This window comes from Lemur catta, chromosome 6 (genome assembly GCF_020740605.2).
Source record: "Lemur catta isolate mLemCat1 chromosome 6, mLemCat1.pri, whole genome shotgun sequence".
NCBI lineage: Eukaryota > Metazoa > Chordata > Mammalia > Primates > Lemuridae > Lemur > Lemur catta.
In genome coordinates, this window is record NC_059133.1 from 56,015,237 (window position 1) to 56,038,371 (window position 23,135).

Sequence of the window (23,135 nt, forward strand, 5' to 3'; positions counted from 1 at the left end):
TTAGACAACCTATATAGCACAGACTTCCGCCACAATTCTCTTTAGGGTGTTTAGGAGGCAAGTCGGGGTCGGGGGAGGAAAAATACCCCAACCCTCAGAGGTAGACCAACACCCAGACCACCAGAAAACCAACACCTGAAGTGCAGGCCAGATGTGGGTATTCTAAGCAAACAGGTGTAAAGGGATTAGCACCTGGGCCCAATTTATCTGAGAAGGTTTCTTGGGGGTGAGTTTTAAGCAGAATTTAAAAGGAGGTTAAGACAAAACAAAACAAAAAACCTTCCTTGGCTGAAAGCAAAGAAGGTACTAATAGTCTGTAAATTCAGGGACTTTAAAGTGGGTGTCAGGGGGCCAGGTGTCCCAGGCACTCATGTAAACATCTTCCCCCAGGGTAAAGGTCACAGTGCAGGTCACAGTGCCAGGGAAGGAAAAAGAGAGGTGACAGACATCTGTTTCAGTCTAACTCACCCAAGTCTGTAAGGCAGTCTAGCTCTAGAAACAACCATCTTGGTGGAAAAATGAGAGAGTAGAAGGAGAAAAAGAATAAATGAGCACCCCCAGTTGAGGGGTGGTGGCTGAGAAAAACCAGAATGGGGACAGAATGTGACGACAGTGCTTGGGAGTGTGGTCCCAGCAGGGCCTGGGGAAGGAAGGAGGGAGGGCAGAGGGAGCCGGGCGTCTGACCTGGGAAGCTCCGGGGTGGGGAGGGAGGACGGCAGGCAGCTCCCTTCCGGCAGCCACGCTGGCTAAGCCACCGTCACGCCTTGACCCTCGCAGGCCTTGGGCCTGTGGAAAGCTGTGCGAGGCTTTACTCAGCGCTGCTCAGGAAACAGGTGTGCCTTCTTCTGGGGGACAGATTATCATGCACCAGGAGTACAGAAAACAAAGATAATTATTCTTTCCACTCGAGAACCCTGCACCACCCCAGCTGGACCCAGGCATGCTGGCAACCAGGTGAGAGAATTCATGTCCTCTCCTTGGCCTATGTCAACAAAAGCTGTGATTCATAGCTTCCCTGTGGAAACTGAGACTCTCAGACAATCTCTAGATGGAGGAGAGGCCTTCCCCACCCCACCCCGGGCCTCAGCCCCAAGGAGGAAATAGCTCAGAGAGTAGAGAAGCACCACTCCAAGTGCCAAGCTGCCATTCTAGGCTGGTGAGAACTTCTTCTGCCAAACCGCCGGCTACCTGTGTGCCCCTAAAGGACGCCTGTGTGAAAAGACCATGGCATCTGGCTCTGGCTCTGTGGGCCTGTCTGTGTAATTAACCGTCTGGGGCTATTTCCTCACCCACAAATGGAGGCTGAGTGCATATCATTTCCTCTCTTCCTCTCTTATCTCTCAAAACCACAGCAAGAAGCAGGAGGTCGGCAAGACAGATTTAGCAAATTTTCAGGCTGACTCCTCCCCTGGCAGAGATGGGGAAATAAAATACAGAGAAAAGGGGGACAAGGACCCTGGAAGTCTCCTTATCAGTCTGTAGACTCATGGGAGCGTAGGGCACAGCCAACAGATTAACAGGAGAAAGGAAAGAAAAAATCCTCTACTAGGTGCAACCAGTGGACTCTTTTGATGAAGGGGTGGGACGGAGGAGGAGTGGCCAGCCCGGGAGGCTGCTGGGATAAGGCAGCTTCAAATACACGATAGATTGGTGGTGCTGCTTCACCATACACCTTCTTGTGCATAAGTTATTTCATGTGCTTCACTTCTGTCTTCCCAACAGGACCAGGAACTTTTTATGAAAGAAAAACCACATGTATTGTGTTTCTTTCGATTTCCCACAGGACTTGGCACACAGCGGGCACTTCATTAATACTTGCTCGATGGTATCAGAAGGAGAGAGACTCAACAGATGTTTACTCAGCGCTCACATGCCCCAGGCCTTGCAAAAGTAGTTTTCACACAAGAATACTCATCACAGCCCCATTTTGCAGACACAACAAGTTGAGGCTCAGAAAAGTTTCACGACTTTCCCAAGGTCCCACAACGATGAGTAATTGGCAGGCCTGGGATTCAAACCCTTCTTGCACAGGAGATGGAGAGCTGGCTGGCCCGGAGAGCCACGTGACGTGGGAGGGGGCAAGGCACGGGCACACATGCTCTGGAAAATCATGTGTGACCTACACAATAAGATGTGGAAGCTTAAGAGCAAAACCATGGGGCGATCAAAACGGGGTGGGCTCCTAAGGAAGATGGTTTGCAGAGCAGGATTTTCAAGACCTGGAGGGACAGCTTGATGGGGGTGGGGGACCAGTCGTAGTTGCTGAGAAAATGCTCAGAAACAGGAAGCGCACTAAGGAACAGGAAACAGTGGGTCGCAGTCCCCTGTACTGACACAAGGTGTTTGGACAGGAGGGAGTTGGTCCCAGGCCTAGGAAAGCGGTTTAGAAATGAGGCAGTGTTTTCTGAGTCCCTTATGAGATGCATGATTACCACATGACTGAAGGCAATTAACTTGCCTCACATTGGTCTGCTGATCAAGTCGCAACTGGAAAGGAGTTTCCATGGGGGGGGGGTATGCCAGGGAACCAGCCTGTGGCTCTTACACCATGTCCCGAGGGTGCCGCGTGTGAGCTCAGGGTTGGCGAATGCCCAGGGGATGCCATCAGAAAGCCCTCTCCGTGAGAGTGCCCCGCCCCTCCTGGAGGCCCATAAAAGCCCGGGTCCGGGGCTCCCCACCACCTGCCTCCTCCACCCCCTGCACGAGCCTACCTCAGGTGCTGCTCTCGCCGGCCTTCCTTGCCACCATGTCTCGGCAGTCCACCGTCACCTTCCAGACCGGCAGCCGCAGGGGCTTCAGCACGGCCTCAGCCACCACCCCAGCAGCCGGTCGCTCCCGCTTCAGCTCCGTCTCTGTGGCCCGCTCCACCGGGGGGAGCGGGGGCCCGGGAAGGATGGGCAGTGCTGGGGTTGGCTTCGGAAGCCGCAGCCTCTACAACCTGGGGGGGCCCAAGCGGGTCTCCATTAGTGGGTGTGGCAGCAGCTTCCGAGGTGGCTTTGGTGGCAGGGCTAGCAACGGGTTTGGGGTCAACAGTGGATTTGGCTATGGGGTTGGGATTGGAGGGGGCTTTGGTGGCCCTGGCTTCCCTGTCTGCCCCCCTGGAGGCATCCAAGAGGTCACCGTCAACCAGAGTCTCCTGGCTCCCCTCAACCTGCAAATCGACCCCGCCATCCAGCGGGTGAGGACCGAGGAGCGCGAGCAGATCAAGACCCTCAACAACAAGTTCGCCTCCTTCATCGACAAGGTGAGACAAGAGCTTCATCTGTTCCCTTGAGTCTGGGATTGAACAAACTATTGGAAAGGCCCCAGCCCAGAGGGGAGAGCAATAAAGCAATGGCCTCCCCCTGTCGGGAAGCCCCCTGTGGGGCCCAGGCATGTTCCAGCTGGGCCAGCTTGCCTGCAGGACCTTGTGGCAATTTCCTCTTTTGGAGCCCCGTGGGCTGGTTCTGAGTCCACACCGAGGGCAGAGTAAGCCGATTCTCTACAGGAGGACAGTTGCCACTGAGCGAGCTGCCCTCACCCGCGCAGGTGGTGTTGAGAAACTCAACCCAGGCACGGAGGCCCCCCACAGACGCCCCTGGGCCCCAAAGCCCAAGGGAACTTTGGGGTAGCTTCATGGTGTTTTTCCTTTGGGGTTGGCATTGTCAGTTACATAGTTACCAGATGGATGTCAGGTGAAAAAATATCTTTTTCTTCCCTCCTTTACTAACAAAAGTATCTGACTCTGCCTCCCCGGCTTCTCAAGATTCTATTCTCTCTTCTTCCCCGCAGGTGCGGTTCCTGGAACAGCAGAACAAGGTCCTGGAGACCAAGTGGAGCCTCCTGCAGGAGCAGGGCACCAGGGCCGTGAGGCAGAACCTGGAGCCCCTCTTTGACACCTACGTCAGTGACCTCCGACGGCAGCTGGAGGGCATCACCAATGAGAGGGGCAGGCTCGAGGCTGAGCTGAGGAACATGCAGGACACCGTGGAAGATCTCAAAGTCAGGTGAGTGGGACACAGCTTCTGGCCACACATAGCCACCCCAGGCCTCTTTTGTTTGAGGACCAGAGAGGTACAAAGGAGCAGATGCTGTTGTCAGCCGGGAGCTTTGGGACTGCCAGTCATTATCGTATCAGGTAAAGGCAGTATGGTGTAGGGCAATACAGGGACCTTCAGCTCATGCATCACTGTTAACAAGGAGCCTATTCTTATGTCTACGTGACCACAAAGGGAGACCAGCATCATCTAACAAAACACTGTTACTCATTCGGAAAAGCATAATATTATTTCACAGTCGGCATATTATTTAATTCCACTGGACATGGGCTCGACTATTGAGATGACTTGCATTTCCAAGAAGGCCTTAGCTTGGAAGTGAAGAGAGGTAGGAAGGAAGAGTTTAAGCAAGGCAATCTGATCTTCCTCGTGGAGGCAAATCTTGACCACACATCATTCTGACTGTAGTGGGTAAGGTAGCCAGTGGAAAGGGATGGCCCTAGCTAACCCCTTAGCTGGCTTACTCTTGCTTCCGAGTTTGAGCTACACCTAGATACAAAAAACACACTTCTCAATGACCACCCTGAGGTTCAAGAAAAATATATCAAAATACACCCGGAACTGTGTCCCAAACAGATAAAGTTTACCCCACAGTTTCAGCAGGCACTTGAGGCAGCAAATGTTTTTAAAGATTAGAATTGTGCATTCACAGAAAGATGCAGTGGCATAAGTATATATTTCTATTCCCTTAAGTTCCATGCTCACCTTCTACTCTTACAAAAGTTTAAAAAAAGAAAAACCTGGCAGAAACAATCATCCCCCTTTTATAGAGGGAGAAATACAGGTTAAGTGAATCACCAAAGTCACACACAGGTCAGCGGAAGAGTGAGGGAAGGATTTGAGGTCTCTTCCCTGCTGCTGCACCAGGCTGGGAAGAGTGCAGTGGAACACACCCCTCCTCTGTCCCCACAGGTACGAAGACGAAATTAACAAGCGCACGGCTGCTGAGAATGAGTTTGTGGCCCTGAAAAAGGTGAGTGGAAATGTCCTCTCAAAGGAGAAGATTTAAAACTGAATCTTGGAGGGTGGGGTGGCCTTGCCCGTGGGCCACCCAAGAAATGTCACATCAACCTTGAGAACATCTGGAGAGCTCAAACCTGCCAAAACGCTCCCTCCGTGTTTATGGCCCCACTGGCCTTGCTTGAGTTTCTGCCAGCCCAGGGAACTTAAGCCCCCAATTCTCAGTCCTCACCCATCCCCACACTCAAATCCCCCAGATCCAGAGTTCTCTAATATCCAAACTAGAAGTCCAGGGAGAAATCTGCTTGGCTTCTTTTGGATTCACTGCTTGGGGCTATGATCTCAGAGGAGCATCTTGTGCTGTCGTTCCAGGATGTGGATGGTGCCTACATGAACAAGGTGGAGCTGGAGGCCAAGGTCAAATCTCTGGCCGATGAGCTCAACTTTCACCGTTCAGTCTTTGAGGCGGTAAGAGTCTGCAAGTGTCCTTGCTCCTCCTAGATCTGTAGTCTGGACAGGAAAGGCTGCTGCAGAGTGTCATCCACTCAGTGCCTCCACCCGACATCTGGCCGGATACGCCAAGTGGGGCCTTAGAGAGTAGGGGGCATCAGGGAGAACTGCTTGGAACCTTGTCATGCTAAACTACCCCAGCTCTGAGTCTTCTCTCCCCGCCCCATGGCGGGACAACCCCCGGCAAGGAGAGGGTGCCAATTCCAAAATTCTAGGTCACTGGGTAACATGCCCAAGGAATCAAGACATAACTGCTCCCTTCCCTTTTAACAAAAGGCCAGCTTCCCCTCAGCTCATCGGTCACAGTCTGTCCTAGATCTGGTCAGGGGCTCCTTGCCCTTGGAAGATGCTTCATCCCGGGCACTACCCCTCTGAAGGCAGAGACCTGGGTCTGTGGAGAGGGAGAGAGGTAGGAAGTGATGAAGTCACACCATGCAGGGACAGTAGGGTCCTAAATATCACCCGACCCTAAAGAAACCTTTTATGCTGGCAGATTGAGCAAACATGTGTCACATTCACATCTATGTAATTTGAATTCAGAGGACGCTTACCCACCCCGTACCCAGGGAAAACACACAGATGGGAACTTTGAAAGTGATCAGTGACCCAGAAACTTCCTGGGATGCAATGGGTCCCCTAAGTGGCTGGGAGTGCCCAGGGAACAGCTGGAAGGCTCTGCCAGGGATGCCAAAGAAGGGATTCCTGACCTGGATGGGTAGTCAACCACAGGATTCAAGATCCCCCCTTTTTATGCCTCAGTGACGCTGAGTTTGCTGCCCTGCAGGAGCTGTCCCAGATGCAGACCCAGGTCAGCGACACATCCGTGGTGCTGTCCATGGACAACAACCGCAACCTGGACCTGGACAGCATCATCGCCGAGGTCAAAGCGCAGTATGAGGACATCGCCAACCGCAGCCGGGCTGAGGCTGAGTCCTGGTACCAGACCAAGGTGAGTGTGGGCACCTCCAATGGGTTCCAGGGTTAGTGTTTTCTGAGGGTCTGTATCATCACTTAACTCTGAGCTACAAGCCTCAGGACATGTGTGAGCATTTCCATTTCTTTCAACTTGGCAGGAACATCTTTGGTGCTATGAAAATGTAGCTTGAAACCTAACCATACACACTAACATGCGGTCAGGGCAACGTTGGGTGTTCAGGACCTCCAGGACCCCACATTGCTTGAGATCTCAGTGGGGGCAGGGTGAGTCCCCAAAACAACCAAGAAAAGTTGTAAAGCAGTTTCTGAAAGGCCTATTTATTCCATACATATTTTCTGAGCTCCTACGATATGCCAAGCAGGATTGCAGGGTTGTAAAGAATAAACTGCAAACAGAGAACCCGAGGCCCAGGAGGCCATAAAGTGAATGGTCGATCTTTGAAGGGAAAAGACAACATTACTGAAAAGCTCCCAGGAAGAGTGGGCTTCTAGTCCAGCTGGGAAGCAGCGAGGGACCAAAGATCGCCGGGGAGCAGGGCCGTGTGTAAGGCGGAGTCAGCAGCTGGAAGGCAGGAACGAGTGCTTTGTTGAGCAGGAGAGTCCGAGTCAGGAAGAGGAAGGTCAGGATAACCGTAAAGAGCTGCTGCCCAGAGGCTCAGATGGCCACAAGGAGGGTGGCTTTGGAGGGGTAGAGTCGACCCAGGAAATCAGCTCCCCACCGCGTCCAGACCCCTCAAGGGCAGCTGCTCACGGACAAGCTGGCGCCTGTCCCTGGCCCTGCTCTGGGCACTGCCCTTCAGGTCAGCAGTGTGGTGGGGAGGAAGGCAGGCAGGGTCGGGGCCAGGGGGCCACAGTGCAATGGCAGCCCCATGACAGTGAGAGGATGTGGGGTGCACTGAACGCCAAGGTGAAGTGGTTGAAATGTACAACAAACGATTCCTTGTGTTGTTGGGTTATTGCTCCTTTTAATCATGTGTGTCTAGAAACAGGAAGCTGAGCTATCCAGCGCTTTCAAAACCTGGCAGATCTTGTCGCGGGCAGGAGCTCTTCTGTCGGGGAAAGGTGTGGGTTTCACTGCAGTCTGCTGGAGCAGACAGGGTGTAATTATTTCTCCTAAATGAGTGTGTCCTAGATCTGCACCATTAGACTGAGAGCTACCTGAGCTCGAGGATGCTTTTCCAAAGTCTCCACATGTGCTGCCTACGGCCTCTGCACCTCCCAACTCTGTTCCCTGCGTCTCCTCCCCGTTTCCCGGCACTGGTGTTGGGAGGGCTGACAAAATTCATGGGCACAGTTGGTCTGGACGCATGCCCTGCAACCAGCAACTCCCCAGGGACAGTGACCAAGTCACCGCCTCATTCCCAGAACACACCATTCCTTCCTCACCCGGGGTTTTCAAACAGGCTGTTTCCTTTGTCTAGAATGTTCTCCCCCAAATCTGGTCACTTAGGTCCCTCCTTGCCATTCTTTAGACCACAGCTGGAGCATCTCCATCTCTGGAGAGACTTCCCTGACCACCACCTCCCACTTTCAAATCTAGGTCAGATTCTTTTACTACACTTTCCCAGGACCCTGGTCATTTCCTAAGGGGCACTTATCTCCGTTTGGAACTGTAAATGTGATAATATGCTGATTTGATTAAGGTCTATCTCTCCCAATAAACTGTAAGCTTCAGGGGAATGAGTGAATGAATGTGCCTGCTTGTGGCACCAAGGGCCAGGCTGTGCACACGATGAGTGCCCAGGGCAGGTATTTGACTGGGTGACTGAATCTGCTCTGGTTCCCTCAGTACGAGGAGCTGCAGGTCACCGCAGGCAGGCACGGCGATGACCTCCGCAACACCAAACAGGAGATCTCTGAGATGAACCGCATGATCCAGAGGCTGAGAGCTGAGATCGACAGTGTCAAGAAGCAGGTAGAGTTTTGGCAGGGCCAAGAACTCCTTAAATGCTCATTTCTCCTGGGTCATTCTGCCGCCTTACATCTCCTACCCAAGAAGCAGCTTACCTCCAGGGGCTGTCGGCAGGACTCATGGCTTCCTCCTTTCCTCACAGTGCTCCAACCTGCAAACGGCCATTGCCGACGCAGAGCAGCGTGGAGAGCTGGCCCTCAAGGATGCACGGGCCAAGCTGGTGGACCTTGAGGAGGCCCTGCAGAAGGCCAAGCAGGACATGGCCCGGCTGCTGCGCGAGTACCAGGAGCTCATGAATGTCAAGCTTGCCCTGGACGTGGAGATCGCCACCTACCGCAAGCTGCTGGAGGGCGAGGAGAGCAGGTGGGGGCAGATGCACCAATTCTGTCCTCAAAGCAAGCTGAGCTGCCCACCCCTCCGCCTGGCTGCCTGGGAATTCCTAGGGGCTCAGGATGCTGCAGCTCCTCCTCTTTTGGAAAAGGGAGCAAAATGCAGATGCACTTGGGCTATGACAAAGAATGTTGGTACAATTTCCTTCCAGGCTAGTAAATCACTGGAGGTGCAATGACGTTTAGTGCCCCATGGAAATCCGGGACCTGGTTAGATCTAAGTAATCAAATTCAGTCAAAAGAGAAATTGGTTACATGGCAGGTCTCAAAGTGTGGTACGAAAGGCCCTGTACTGAGAATAAACTGTCCTAGTATTGAGGCTTACAGGTATACCGCTAACTACCTACGTTACCCTGGGGAAGTCAGTTTCCCCTCTCTGGCCCTCGATTTCTTCAATGATAGAATGAAGAGGCCAAATTCCTCGATCTCCAAAGTTCAGTGGGAGCTTTGTGCTCTGCCAATTACCAGCCGCGTAACCAAGGGCAAATTACTTACCCTCCCATGCCTCGGTGTTCTAACCTATCAAATGAGATAACAGCAATTCCAAACTCATATATTTTTAGAAGGGTTAAAATAAGGAAATATTCACAAAGCTCTTAGAACAGTGCACAATGCACAGCGTTCGTAAATGTCAGCTGTCATTCAGTTTAGTGGCTTTGGAATCAGATAAATCTGGCTTCCAATCCAGCGTTATGACCATGACCAAGTCAATTAACTTCTCTGAGCTTCAGTTTCTCCCTCTGTGAAATTGAGATACTCCCAGCCTAATGGAGTGGTGGAGAGAACTAAGTGGTATAATATGGCAACAGGTGCTCAGTAAATGTCAGCTCTTGTTAAGGTTCTAGCTAAGTACGTGCTTATGAATGAATGCCAGTTCTGTCCTCAACATGCTAAAGCCAAGTTGCTCTGGTTGCTAACAAAATAACAGACTGATTATTGCTGTTGTTATTCTCATGACTCAGACTCCCCTCCACACCTGCAATAACCTCCGTGCTGGCCCAGTGCACGACAATGGTCCCTTGTTGAGAGACAAACCTTTTTGTTATAGGACAGGTTCTGCCTTTCCAATTCACACTGGTATAATATGACTTTTAATTTCCTTAAGGTGTCTAACTAGTTTACACCAAAAATATGTTTCTGAGATTATAGGTTTTGCTCCTATGAACCTCAAATTCCACATTATGTCATTCATTAGATTATTATTGTTAATGCTAGTAGTACTTAAATAACTTCAAACTACATTACTTCTGCAATAAAAACAATAGTTTTGAAATGCATTTAAAATAATTGCAGAAATGTCATTGCAAATGTCCACAAGTTGCCGGACACAGTAGTAACCCTCCTTCTCCCCTCTCTTCCCAATCAGGCTGAGTGGAGAGGGAGTTTCTCCAGTTAACATCTGTGAGTATGACGTCCTTCTTCTGTCCTTTGGGGTGTGTGTGGTTGGGGGACGGGAGGGAGTGGGCTTGCAGGAGGGTGAGGACACAAGGCATTAGAGGGGGTCCCCCAGACGGGTTCATTTTGAGAAGGTTGGAGGTTTTGAGTACATTAAAAAGAAAGCTCTGTTAGGAGAGTCTTTAATGTCCCAATTCTTTTCCCTTGGAGAGTGAGGGTGCCACAGAAAGGGTGATGGGAGGTTTGTTATCATTGTTCTGCTTGGGTCTAGAAGACCCCAGCCACACCTCCCACTTCCCAGGAGTCCAAGCCTTTCTTGCTGGGGATGCAAGTCTAACTAGGAAATGAACATTTGATGTGGACAGGATTTATGAAAACTCCTGGTCTGCCTTGGGCCTTTGGAGGAAGCCGTCCTGCCGGGCGCAAGGGCATTGCCACCTAGGTGACTGCTCCCCAGAACAGTTTGAGAAGCCCCACTGCTTGGCTCAACTTCCTTCTGCAGAGCCCAAACTAGGGTATCAGAATGTGTAAGGTGAAGAGTGGTTATAAGTTAGGAAGAGAACAGATTGGGAGAAGAAAGGAGGCAGAGTTGAATGGGTGCATCTGTCACTGGGTCCCTCAGAACATTCCAGCCCCGCTCTGGGATTCCCAGGGCCTAGGCTGGGGGATGTCAAGAGAAGAGCACATGCGCCCGCGTGAGCTTCCAGAAGGACGGGAGAGTCCAGAGCCAGGCCAAGAGAGGGAGACGGGCTGGCAGAGCAGCAGGGGATAGCACGGCGGAACCACAGGGAAGGCAGGTGGACGGGAGCAGCTTCCCGGAGCGGGGAGAGGTCTCCAGCACGTTCTGGAGGGGAAGAGAGGCACTGAGTATGAGTAGTGGGGGGAGCAGGAGGCCTGGGGAATGCCGGCTACAGCTCAGGAACACAGTGTGGTCTCACTAAGCAGGGGAAATTGCAAGGAGGAAAACAGCTGTCTGATAAGACCCCCCCCCCGCCCCCCAGGGCTCCAGGGCAGAGGCCCTGACACCTCAGCTGTCTTCTCTCCTGCCCCTGACTCTGATCACATCTCCCCTTTTCCGGCAGCTGTGGTCACCTCCACGGTTTCCAGTGGCTATGGCGGTGGCAGCGGCATTGGAGGTGGAAGTCTGGGAGTCGGTGGGGGCAGCGGCTACTCCTTCACCACCAGCGGCGGGCACAGCCTGGGTGCAGGCCTGGGGGGCTCTGGCTTCAGTGCCAGCAGCAACCGGGGCCCGGGGGGCAGTGGCTCTAGCGTCAAGTTTGTCTCCACTACGTCCTCCAGCCGGAAGAGCTACAAACACTAAATGCAGCCACCCAGCCCGCTCAGCCCTGTCTCGAGGCTTGTTTGTACTCACACCTGGACACCTGGGTCCCTCTTCTTGCCTCCCCTCCCTACAGCGCACCTGTGCTGCTGGGAAGCCTGGCATCCTGGCGACACCCCCTTCCCTGGACTGAGCCAGCCTCTGCCCTCCCAACAGCGCCGGGCTGTTCGCAGCACCTCTCTGCGCTGCACGTGCAAAACCAAAGCCCGCTGTCTCTCCAGGCTCAAACTCGGCCTGTCTTGCAAGGCCCAGGCAGTCTGGAAACTCCTCCTCGGCTCCACCTCCCTCCCTCCCTCCCCTGCCCCCAGATGCAGAGATGGGGGAGTCTGTGTCTCCAGAGCCACCTCAATGGGTGTCTCTCACCCCATCTGCCTCACGGTGCTTATCATGAGTGTTCCCTCTGTTCCCTCCCTGGAATTTGTGTATTAAAGGTGTGTGTCAAGTGTTTGGCATCAGGCACTCTGTTTAGGATGGCGACTGAATGGCAGTGACCGGCAACTAAGCCCAAAGCGATTCTCCTGCTCCCCCAGGTGTGCCTCTTGCTCGGGCTCCACACAGGCAGGTACAGAGGATCCGCCCTTGCCCACTTCCCTCTGAGCTGAGAAGGCTGGCTGGGAAGACGGCAGGGCAGGGCCCCCCAGACTTCCTCCCCTTCTCCTTGGCGTGCCTTGTTTGGGAAACCCAAGCCCCTGGGAGAAGCCCTGCGCAGCCTCCCTGCTCCCTATGTCATGCAGGGCGGTGCTGCCCCTCCTGGAACCAGACTGTGCTCTGAAACACTGCCAATACTGACGTACGGTGGGTGGCCCAGGACTCCTCGGCAAAGGGGCTGACTGTTCCCTGACAGCTTCAAACTTGCAGAGAAATAACAGGCCATGGACAGGAGTTAAAAGTCAGCCCTGAGGGCAAGGCTTTCACCAAGGAGCAGAGCCATTTAGCCCATAATTGCAGGCGGCAGTGAGACATCCAGGAAGCTCCCACATTCCATCTATGAGTTTAGGAGGCTCCTGGACCCCTCCCCCCAGGCCTGGGCTGGGGCGTAGCCCGGTGGACTCAGCCAGAGTGGGGCGGTCAGGATGGATGTGAGCTGCCAGCCGGGGTTCTGAAAACCCCTGGTCCCGAGTGAAGGAGCAGGGAGGGAAACGGAGGCCATGAATTAGAAGGAAGGAAGACGAGTGTAAAGCCAGGGGCTAGAGGAATGGTTGGAATGGTTGAGAAGGGAGGATGGTGGGAAGGAGAGAAATGACACTGAGAACAATTGTTTAATCCCCTGGTATGGGGGAGCGAAGGGGTGCAAGTGCAGCCCCGGGGATGAGAGCAGTGGAGGAAAATCCTGGAGCTCCCTCCCCTAGACAAGCTTCCTGTCCTCTCTGAGTCTGATGTCCTCCTCTGTGTGCCGTGCAGTGATTCGGGCATGTGACCTGTGGTCAAACCACTACATTCTAACATTGGCCCCAGCATCCATTAGCCATGTGACCTCAGCCAGTGCCTAACTACACTGTGCCTCAACTGCTTCACGTGTAAAACAAGAACAAGAATAGCTACCCCCATTGTGCTATTCATCACTAAAGGGGAAGACAGGTGTAAAGCAGCTACCCAGAGCAGCGACTCAAAAAATGTTCACAATTGTTATTATTTTTGTCATCCACTCTCACAAAGTTATTATGGGAATCAAATGAGACAATGCTTGCAGCCCACCTGCTGCACGGTGGGGCACAGACTGAAACCTCAATAAATGGATTTTTTTAATCATGCATGACCAGGATGGGAAGGACACAGTCAAGCACTTGGGTTCAGAGCCCAAGACCTGGGAGCAGAGATGGGAGCTGGGACAGGAAGCAGTGGGAGTGTCCACAGCACGGCTGAGAGCCTGGGCGGGTGGGGGGCTTGGGAACTCAGGCCTGCCCCAGGCCCCAATCCCCAGGCCTGGCCCTGCCCTGGGCAGGGTGCTCCCATGGTGATCAGTGGGACAGGAAGGTGGGCTGTGACCAGACACGCCATTGAGATGAACTCAACAGAGTGGGGGGTCTTTGATCTTCTCCAGCCAAGCCCAGCTCTTGAACAGGATAAAAGTCAAGGAGAGTTTGGGGAACCTAGACTTTGAAACCTCCTCATCCCTTTGGCACTTTCGCTCCGCTGACCCTCTGGCACCAGCTCCCACCATGACCCGAGGATCCTCTGTCACCGTCAAGTCAGAGGCATTCGGAACTTCAGTGCTTCCTTGGCCAGTCTCCTCCCAGCCTGCCGGCCCAGCTTCAGCCCTGTCTCCCATCCCCAGGTGGGAATTGCTGCGAGGGCGGCTTCAGGGACGGCTTCAGGATGAGGAGCCTGCACGGCCTTGGGGGCAGCAAGAGAATCTTCATCAGTGGGGGCTGCTGCTCCAGCCAGGCTGGCTTTGGGGGTGCTGGCTATGGACTGGGTGTGGGGGCCAGAGGGTACAGGGTGGGGAGAGCCAGCAGTGGGTAGGCTTTGGAGGTGGGATGGTCCCTGGAGCTGGGAGCATCTATGAGGTCACCGTCAACCAAAGCCTCCTGATGTCCCTCCACCTGGGGATCGACCCCTGTCTCCAGTGGGTATGGAAGGAGGAGAAGGAGCGACCAAGAGTCTCAACAAAAAGTTCGCCTCCTTCATCAACAAGGCGAGTAGCAGGTGGGGTCCGAAGCAGGGAAGCAGCTGCTGCCCAGGGATCTCTGCTTTCCGTGCTGTTCTGAGCTGGGCAGTCGGCTGGCTGGGAGGAGGAGAGAGTGGTTTCCCACCTTGGTGAGGTGGGAGCAGAAAAATTCCCATCTCTACACTCAAGAGCTCCCTGACCCACCGCAAGGACATTGTTGTTCTGATGGTTCGTGGCCATGGATTTGGCTTACAGTTAGACAGTTAAAGCGGATCCGTTTGGAAAGAAGGAGATAAAGGAATGAAGGATAACGAGTTCCGTTCATGGAAGTGGGCTGGGGCCACTTTTTCTTGCCCAGTTTAAGCAGGACGCGTGTCCTCCTGTGGGAGTAGGTGTACGTCTGGGAAGCTGAGTGGATGGCAAGGTGCACTCGGAGCATTTAGCCCTTTTCTTGCAGCAAGAGGAAAACTGGGAAGTTGGCCTGAGTCCTCCCTGCTGCACGGCCTGGCGTCCTAGGGGTTTCTCAGCCCTGGGAGACAGCCCCTCCGTGACACTATTCTGTGTGGCACCTCCAGCATTGCACAGCGAAGCTGGTTGGTTTTGCCTGTGAAGAATCAATTCAAGGATCTTCAGGCTCCATGTCTGGGGCCCGGAAGAAAGAGTGCTAAACTAAGAGGCAGCCAGTCTGGCTTCCAATCTGGTCCCCACTCCTGGGACAGTCACCAAACTTCTCAGGACTCGGGTGGGTTGGACAGATGGACTCGAGGTTCCCTTTGCAGGTCTAACAGGCTATATAGAATGCTTCATCACATGGACCAGATCTCTGAATGTGTAGACCTAACCAAAGGCACTGCTGAGGCTCTGGTTCCTAAACTTTATCATCCCATGTCACCCCACCTGGTCTGGTATTTGCACCAGCAGAGGTGAGATTTCCGGGTACCTGGCTGTGACAGGCACAGCATGGGCTCCAGTTTTCCTCACTTCATCTGCAGGAGATGTGGGGAAGGAGGACATGTGATAGAGGGGGCACTTGGAGCCAGGACCCCCCTGCTTCCTCTGACAACAGGGGAGCTACAGAGGAAAGGATGCTTTTGTTAAAGACCCTGGGCAGTCAGGGCTCCTTCATGGCCTGAGGCTGGGCGTCACTCTAGGTACTCCCAGAGGAGAGGCTTTGTTTAAGGGGGAAGGTTATGTGTATTTCCCAAGGCTGCCCCTCAGGCTGAGGAGAGAGAGGGGTGATTCAAGAAACCTAAATTAGCTGCACAAGCTCACAGGGACTGAGAGAGCAGAGTGAGGGAGGGGCTTGCCCAAGGCCCCACAGCTGGTGAGGACACAGCAGGACTGTGCCCAGGTCCCCTCAATGCAACTCCAGCATTCTCAGAGAGTGTGGGCAACTGAGTCCACATTCTAGATCTAGAGAAACCACATCAGAAAGAAAATGGGCAGACTAAACTTCCTGCCAAGAGCCTCCTGTCCATTTATTGGGAATCAAAACCTTCCCCAGTAACATGCTGGTGGAGTGCCCCTTTCTTAAGTTTCACACCTCAGCCTGGCTTGGTGTGTTCGGATGGCTCCCAGCTCCCCTGGCCCTTCATGCTTCTCCCCTCTCCAAGCCAAACCACCACAGTCTCCTGAGCCCAATGCACCAACAATGCCTGGCTGTCTGTATTCCAGGCTCCTTCCCAGCCAAGGAAGAGGAGGCAGAGCAGCCACCTGGCCCCTGAGGCCATGCAGAGCCCGCCTGCACTGTTAGGGGGTCCTGTATCCCAGAGACCCCTGGGGGGCTGCTGCGTAGAAGCCCTCACGGTCTCTTACCTACGGCTGGGGCAGGTGTGGTTCCTGGAACAGCAGAACAAAGTCCTGGAGACCAAGACCAAAACCATCAGGGCCAGTTTCGAGCCCATGTGTGAAGCCTGCATCAGTAACCTCAGGCGGCAGCTGACTGCCTGGGTGGAGAGCGGGGCAGGCTGGGGACAGAGCTGGAGAACGTGCAGGGCGGAGGGAGGAGGACTTCAAGATGGCTCCGGGGAGGCCAGAGGGAGCAGGAGAAACAGGCTCTGCTCTTCAGAAGTGCCCGGTCCAGTGGGGAAACAGGACACATTTAGGGCATAGAGGTGGAATCAGAAACAGATACAAAAATAGAAAGAGAGCTGGGCCTTGTGGTCAAGAATGTTGAGGCTTTAGCGAGGGGCTGAAGCCACAGACAATGATAACTAACATGGGTGCAGAGAGCTTGATACATGCAACGCCCTTTAAACTCTGCAAATAAGGCTCTGAGACAGCAACAGACTTACCCAAGATGATACAAAGTGCCAACTCGGGAATTAGGAATTAATCCCTAAGAATCTCACTCTCACATTTTTTCATCTAAGTCTCATTGCTAACTTGCAGTGTTCCCATATTAACCTTACCCCTGGTCAAGAGGCTGGGGAACAAAAACGAGAGAGGAATTTGCTGCCTTCGGCCGGGACCACACTCACATCACTGAACGTAATGTTCAAATGCTCACGCCAGTAGATATATTTCTTGTTTTTATTGTTCGTAATTCTCATTTGTCTTGTTCTAATTTATTTCTAATTCTCTTGGTCACACCAAAATTAGTAACTTGACAATGAATTTTGGTTACTGTGCGTGTAATACAGCACAAGTTCAGGTTTTAGAGTTGTGAGGTCCAACAGGGTAGCCAGTAGCCACATTGGATTATTTAAATTTAAATTAATTAAAATTAAATAAAATTAGAAATTCAACTCCTCAGTCACACTAGCCACATTTCAAGTGTTCAGTTGCTACATGTCACTAATGGGTCCCGTAACCAACGCAGATAGAGAGTATTTCCTCCTTCGCAGAAAGTTCTATGACACAGCTCTGTGGAATCTAGAGTCAGTGGCTTTAGACTCTTACTAGCTGAATGACCTCCCAGGAAAACTATTTAACGCCTCTAACTCCCAGTTTCTTTATAAGGTGGTCGAGAGTATTAAATCAGCACTTGCATGTGAAGTACTTGGTAAGGTGCACAGTGTGAATAAGTGTTAGCTATTTTTATTGTATTTATGATTAGGTATGTGTGTAGTGATACAGACCCAGACAAGAGAAGCAAGTACAGACAGATAATTTATAATATGCAAATGTATTTATACAATGCAAATGCAGAGTAACAGTGTTTCAATCCAAGAAGGCTTCCTGGAAGAGAAGACCAAAGCTTAAGGTTGAAAAGATGAAGGCATAGGGGAGGGGGCGAGCATGTGGAAGAGTGTGCTCCTGGTCGATGGCCAGGGAAGATTCCTGTAGCATCTGAGTGGCCTGTTCAGGGCCACCTGATGCCACCCTCCAGCAGAGGGACTGTGGGCCGGGAAACACCAAAGACAAGGACAGTTGTATGGAGTTAGGTGAAGAACAGATATTCAAATTTAACAAAACGGCAACTCAAAGAAACAATGAGGAAAACCAAATTGGTTTCCCCAGAGCACATGGGAGAAAGCACAGTACTGAAGTTTCAATGGCAGGAAGAGATCTCTTCAGACTCCACTGAGCAGGAGAGGGGACACGAAAGCAGGGAGCATTCTGGGTGCGTACACAGTGTGTGAGAGGGCTCTGTGGGTTTGAAAGAAGAACAGCTCCCATTTCCCAGATGGGGAAGAGCCCCTGAGAGGTTAGGGACCTGCCCAAGGTCACTCAGCCGGTCTCAGAGGGGCCAAGGTCCAAACCACAGCTGTCCGGCACCCCGGGGGCGTTGGACTCGGTGGTGCTTGGCTGGGCTGGTGGGGAATGGGTCCCCTGGGCAGAAGTGAAGCTTCTGTCCCAGAGATCATGATTGGGGGCACCTGTGCATGCCACTGGGGGGAAGGGGGGGTTGCTGCCTAGGGGCAAGTTGAAGGATGAGAAACGTGGGAGCAGGGGGCTCCTGTTAGCCAGAAGACTCTGCCTCTTAGGGCCTGGTTCCGTGTGGCTGCAAAGAGCGAGGGAACATGAGGACGCTGTGGGGTCGGGAACTGCTGCCTCTTCCCGAGCTCTCTGTCCCCCCCTCACTGCCTGTGCTGGGGTTGGGGCAAGGCCACAGGAAAAGCAAAAGGAGGAAACATGCGCGTTCCTTATGGGACCCAAGTACTCTAAGGAGTCAAGCTGTGAGAAAAGAAAGCTCAGAAAGAGTGAGGGATGGTCTGTTTTGTTTTGATGGGGTGGTGGTTTGGGGGTTGGAGGCACGTGTGTGACAGGACAGCTAGGTGACAGTACGTTGTTCTCTGAGTCCGCTGTGCCGCCCCACCAGTGGCTGCCCACTACACCCGCTGCTCTGACCTCACTCCCAGAACCCACTCTAACCACAGCCACTTCATCCTTCCGCAGGTACGAGGAGGAAATCAACAGACGCAAAGCAACAGAGAATGAGTTTGTGGTGCTCAAGACGGTGAGTGGACGGAGATGCTCCCTGCTGGCTCCCAGCCCCCCTGGGGCAGTGCATCTGCCGCTTGGCCAGTGGTCATGCATACAAGGCGATACTCAATTTGCACATGTCTTAGGAGCAGATCTGACTTTAAAAGTGAGAAAACTGAGGCTCAGGGAGGCTAAGAACGTTGCCCAGGGTTACTCAGATAATCAGAAGTGAGTCAGGGTCCAGGACCCCAGAGTCTGAGCTGCAAATCACACCACCAGCCCCCTCCCCACAGGGAGTGCAGCGTGCAGAGGGGAGGCACAATGGGCCTGTGCTGAGCCGAGTTCCCAGAACACCCTCAGGCTTGGGAAGATAGGGGTGGGGCGGGGACAGGCATCCACGCCATGGAGTTCTAGGCCTTTCTGTTGGTGGGGCACACAAACCAGGGGTGGGGTTCAGAGCCAGCCCCAGGGCTAAGCTGGAGGAGGAAGAAGGGAGCAGCAGTCTGTGACAGAGGGGACCAGGCAGAGGGGCGAGGGGGCGGGAAGCCATGCCGGCTTTCGGAGAGGCTTGGAGAGCCCAGAGGCAGTGGAAGCCCAAGTGCCAGGACAGGATTTCCTCACTATGTGCATTGACATGGGAGACCTTCCCACGTGGCACTTGCTGATGAGCAGATGGGTGTCCCTGAGAGCCCTGGTCCTCACACGGTTTGTACCTTCTCCCTCCCGACCAAGTTCCACTCCTTGGCCTAGAATAGACAAATGCCCTTGCCCTCAAGAGCTGAAATTCTCCCACCTAACTCACAGGCGGAGGGGGCTGGTTAGCCCAGGAAGGGTGGGACCCAGAGTGACAGCATATTCTGTGCCCAGGACGTGGACACCATCTACATGATCAAGGTGGAGCTGGAGGCCAAGGTGGACGCCCTGATGGGTGAGATGAACTTCCTGAGAGCTTCCTGCGAGCCGGTGAGTGCCCAGCACCGTGCCAGGAGGGCCAGGGGCAGGGGGCAGGGCCACAGCTGGGCACAGGGGCTGCTGGCTCCTTCCCTGGTCTTCGCTGTGCTCCTCGTCCCCTACCAAGGGAGAAAAGGAGGTTCCCTGGGGCAGCTGGCAGGTGAGGAGAGGTGAAAACTTCAGCCTTGACCACCTGGACCAGGCATGTTCTGTTGGGCAGGTGAAGGACCGGCTGCCTATCATTGAAGTTTCCATAGAACTTTCTGAGCAGCTTGACTCACCCAGCCCAGCCCAAATTTACCTGCTGCTCTTCCTAGAGCTACTGCAAGATGACACGATTACACATATCAAGCGGCAGTAGTGAGCCCTCAGGTGCTTCTGGAAGCACACACGTAGTTGCCGCGTTCTCCCGAAGACACATTTTGTGCAGCACCAGGAAGCTCTTCACAGGGCTGCAGGTACAGCCCTGAGCAAGCACCGTGCAGCCCCTAAGTTCTCGAAGCTGATGTGACAGGGGGAGACAGGCAATTCAGAGTGATCGAATAACCGTACCATTTCCGGCATGAGGGGGCCAATGAGGAGAAATGACAATAGACAGCAATCGCAGGCAGTGGGGAGGTGACATTGGATAAGAGACTTGAAGGAATTGAGGATGTGAGCCAGAAAGACAGTGGGGGGTGGGAGGGGACAGTGTTTTAGCCAGGCTGCAGGGACGGAGGGACCTAGAAGTACAAGGGCCCCAGGTGTGACCCAGGAGTGCCCAGAGGAGGCCCGTGTGGCTGGGACAATGTGGTGAGGGGGGGATTGTTGGGGGGGCGTAGGGTGGATGTGCACCTCAGGAAGACCTGGTAAGGACAGGAGATATGCCGGTGGGTCACATACACCGGATACCCAACGGAAGCTGGTCCCGTTGTTCCAGAACCCAGAGAGTCAGCTCTAAGTCTTTGGGTAGGTTCAATGACGACCCCACAGCCCACGTGGGACACAAAGTCTTCCTTTTCCCTCCTTGTTCTCGTCAACAAGTGTAGTATTGGCTTCTGACTCTGAACTAGCCACAGCCAGCAAGCCTTCAAACCAGGTCAGCAACCAGGAAAAACTATTTGAGAAAAACTAACTGCTGCACAAAAACAACAAAATAATAAGTTGTTGAAAGAGGAATTGTATGGACCAGTTGTTAATAAAAGAGAGCAAAGGGATATTTTTACTTAGATTTTTGCCTTGGAACAGTGATTCTGAAACTTTAAAGAGTATCAGAATCGTCTAGGGGTCTCGTTACCACACCGACTCTGTTCAGTAAGTCTGGGATGGGCCAAAGTGCTGCATTTCAATCAATTTCCAGGTGAGGCTGACGCTGCTGGTCTGAGGCCACATTTTGAGAACCACTGCTTTAGATGATTCTGAAAAGTGATCATTAACAAATTAATTGTGGGTTTACCGTTTCCAAAACCATCTCATATAGACATCATTTAATCCCCGCAGGAATCATACGAGGCCAGTGTCATGATCCGCCTCTCCGAGACCAGGGTGCTGTCTCAACTTGCTCGGCAGATCCAAGACTTGGATCTCCCGGTCTGGGGCCCTTTCTGCCGTTCGAGCTGATTTCCATTTGCCTTCCCCGAGGAGCAGGGAGGAGCCACGTTGGGAAACAGGATTGGGAAGTGGCTGAGTTTTCTGGCTCCTTCTGACTCAATTTTCTTTCACAAGATAATTTCTTCATTTGGTGTGAAGGGCTGTATTTTCTCAGAACATGAGACACTGTGGTACTGACAGGTCACAGCAAGGTGCGCTGCCTTGATGACGGGAGTGGCTTCTGGCGAATTCTGGCAAGAGTTACCTGTGCTGCTGCTCCCCTGTGCAGATGAGCTGATGATAAAGAACAGCTGTAAACTTGGTGACCTGCCCAATGTCTTCTCCAGACATTAGGACCTAAGCAGGGCACTGCACCCCGACAGTGCATGCCCGGGGCAGGACACAGTCTCCCAGTACACACACACACCTGCTCAGCTCTCTCCTTTGGGCCCAACTACAGGGGCTGGCTCAGCGTCAGGCCCAGGTCTCTGAGACCTCTGTGGTGCTGTCCACGGACAACAACTGCAACCTGGTCCTGGGCAGCATCATTGCTGAGGTGAAGGCCCAGTGTGAAGAAGACATAGCCAACCGCAGCCCGTCCTAGTAGCAGACCAAGGTGAGGCAGGAAGGCCAAACCAAGTAGACAAGCACAGAGAACTGAGGTTTCAGAGGCAAACAGGGTAGGAGCCTGTCCTCTTGGACATCCCGGTCTGATGGAGTGGACGAGATCTGAGTTTGGCGTGGGGCTCACCCTCTGTCCTGAGCGCTACCTCGGGCCCTGGCGGAACAGCAACACAAAGGTGGGAGGTGGTCAGTCCCTCTGCCAAGAGGAAGATAGACACGCCTCCAATGCCCTGCATCACAGAGACAAGGGACAGCTGGGCAGTGCTAGCCTCCAGTGCCAACGGGAAGAGAGAGGAAGGGTGAGGACAGGGAGAATTCAGTGCCGTGTGGGAGACGCTAGAGGAGCCAGAAAGGAGAGAGAACTGGCTGGAGCCGAGGAGGTAGGGACAGGGGCTTGATGTGGGTCACAGAATGGGATTTTCCAGGTGACAGAAACACTCCGAGCTGGGAGTCATTGGGGATGTAACCTGTAGTGCCAAGGAACACAAATAAACACACAGGAAAAGTGATGGGTACTCTGTATGATGCTGAGTTCAGGAAGGTGAGATGCATGGCACAGGACCAGGCAGAGGAAGAGGGGGAGGAAGAGCATGGCCACAGCTGTCCAGCTGTGGGGTGAAACCGGTGGGTCTGGAAATGAGGGGCAGAGCCCACAGCCAATGCAGGCAGGTTTGATGGGCAGGTGGGGCCCAGCAGGGCGTCTCCAAGCAGCACGTTAAACGCCTCTGGGGCCCTGGGAAGCCTCGGCCTTCTCTTCTCTGGCCTGGCTGCCCCTGCCTGCTGCGCGCGTGCCCCACCCGAGGCCTGCTTCTCCCTCCACCCAGCACAGGGGGCTGCGGCGCTCTGCCCACCAGCTCGGGGACGCCCTCCACACCCCCAAGATGGAGACCTCCGAGCTGAACCAGGGATGCAGAAGCTGCGCTCTGACATTGACAACCTGACCGAACTCCTAGATGTCATTCATTCCCTGCCCTGCCTCTCAGCATACCTGGGCCTGGGCCCCACCCAGCCCATGCAAGGGAAGCGTCCCACATGGCGTGCCTCCCAAGGGTGTCAGTGTGCGTTCACCCAGGAAAGGGACTCTCCTCGGGAGGTGGGAATGGCAAGACCTGGGCTTGCTTTGCTCACCCACCGTCTAGAAAGCACGGCTTTGAAAAGGACCTCAGAACATCACTTGCTCCATCCTGCATAAGTCTCAAATGACCCAAGGGGGACAGAGATCAATCTTATTTTTAAAGATAATAAAGCTCCAACCTCCTTTGGTTTCAATCCACCTCAGGGAATTCTTCCCTATTTTAACCTAAAGCCCAAGCCTTCCTGCGCTCTCTGTGAAGGGCCACACATGCCCATCTCCGCCTGGCCAGCCGGGGGGAGCTGGGAAGTAGACAGAGCATCCTCACGCATGTGGGACTTGCCCTCTAATCCCAGGAAGTCAGGGCATGTAATTCACGCTGCCCCCTGCTCTCCTATGAAATGACATCAAGTCCCGACTCTCCCTTTCCTCTGCCTGGCCTCTTTCATCGCCCCCGTAAACAGG

At 53.5% G+C, this 23,135-nt stretch overlaps 1 protein-coding gene and 1 pseudogene across 1 annotated transcript; both read left to right on the forward strand.

Moving 5' to 3' along the window:
* The first annotated feature begins 2,529 nt into the window (after positions 1 to 2,529).
* Positions 2,530 to 11,928, forward strand: KRT75 (keratin 75). Its single transcript, XM_045553930.1, has 9 exons — positions 2,530 to 3,244; positions 3,772 to 3,986; positions 4,950 to 5,010; positions 5,370 to 5,465; positions 6,292 to 6,456; positions 8,233 to 8,358; positions 8,498 to 8,718; positions 10,111 to 10,145; positions 11,222 to 11,928. The coding sequence occupies exons 1-9, from the start codon at positions 2,588 to 2,590 to the stop codon at positions 11,458 to 11,460; spliced, it is 1,815 nt and encodes a 604-aa protein (XP_045409886.1). The 5' UTR covers positions 2,530 to 2,587; the 3' UTR covers positions 11,461 to 11,928.
* A 1,709-nt stretch (positions 11,929 to 13,637) lies between these two features.
* On the forward strand, positions 13,638 to 21,578 carry LOC123640554 (annotated as a pseudogene).
* The last annotated feature ends 1,557 nt before the right edge of the window (positions 21,579 to 23,135 follow it).

Coding starts and splice junctions, on each gene's coding strand:
- KRT75 (XM_045553930.1), top strand. CDS start 2,588: ATGCCCAGGGGATGCCATCAGAAAGCCCTCTCCGTGAGAGTGCCCCGC. Junction 5,011..5,369: donor AGTTTGTGGCCCTGAAAAAG/GTGAGTGGAAAT, acceptor CTGTCGTTCCAG/GATGTGGATGGTGCCTACAT. Junction 5,466..6,291: donor ACCGTTCAGTCTTTGAGGCG/GTAAGAGTCTGC, acceptor GCTGCCCTGCAG/GAGCTGTCCCAGATGCAGAC.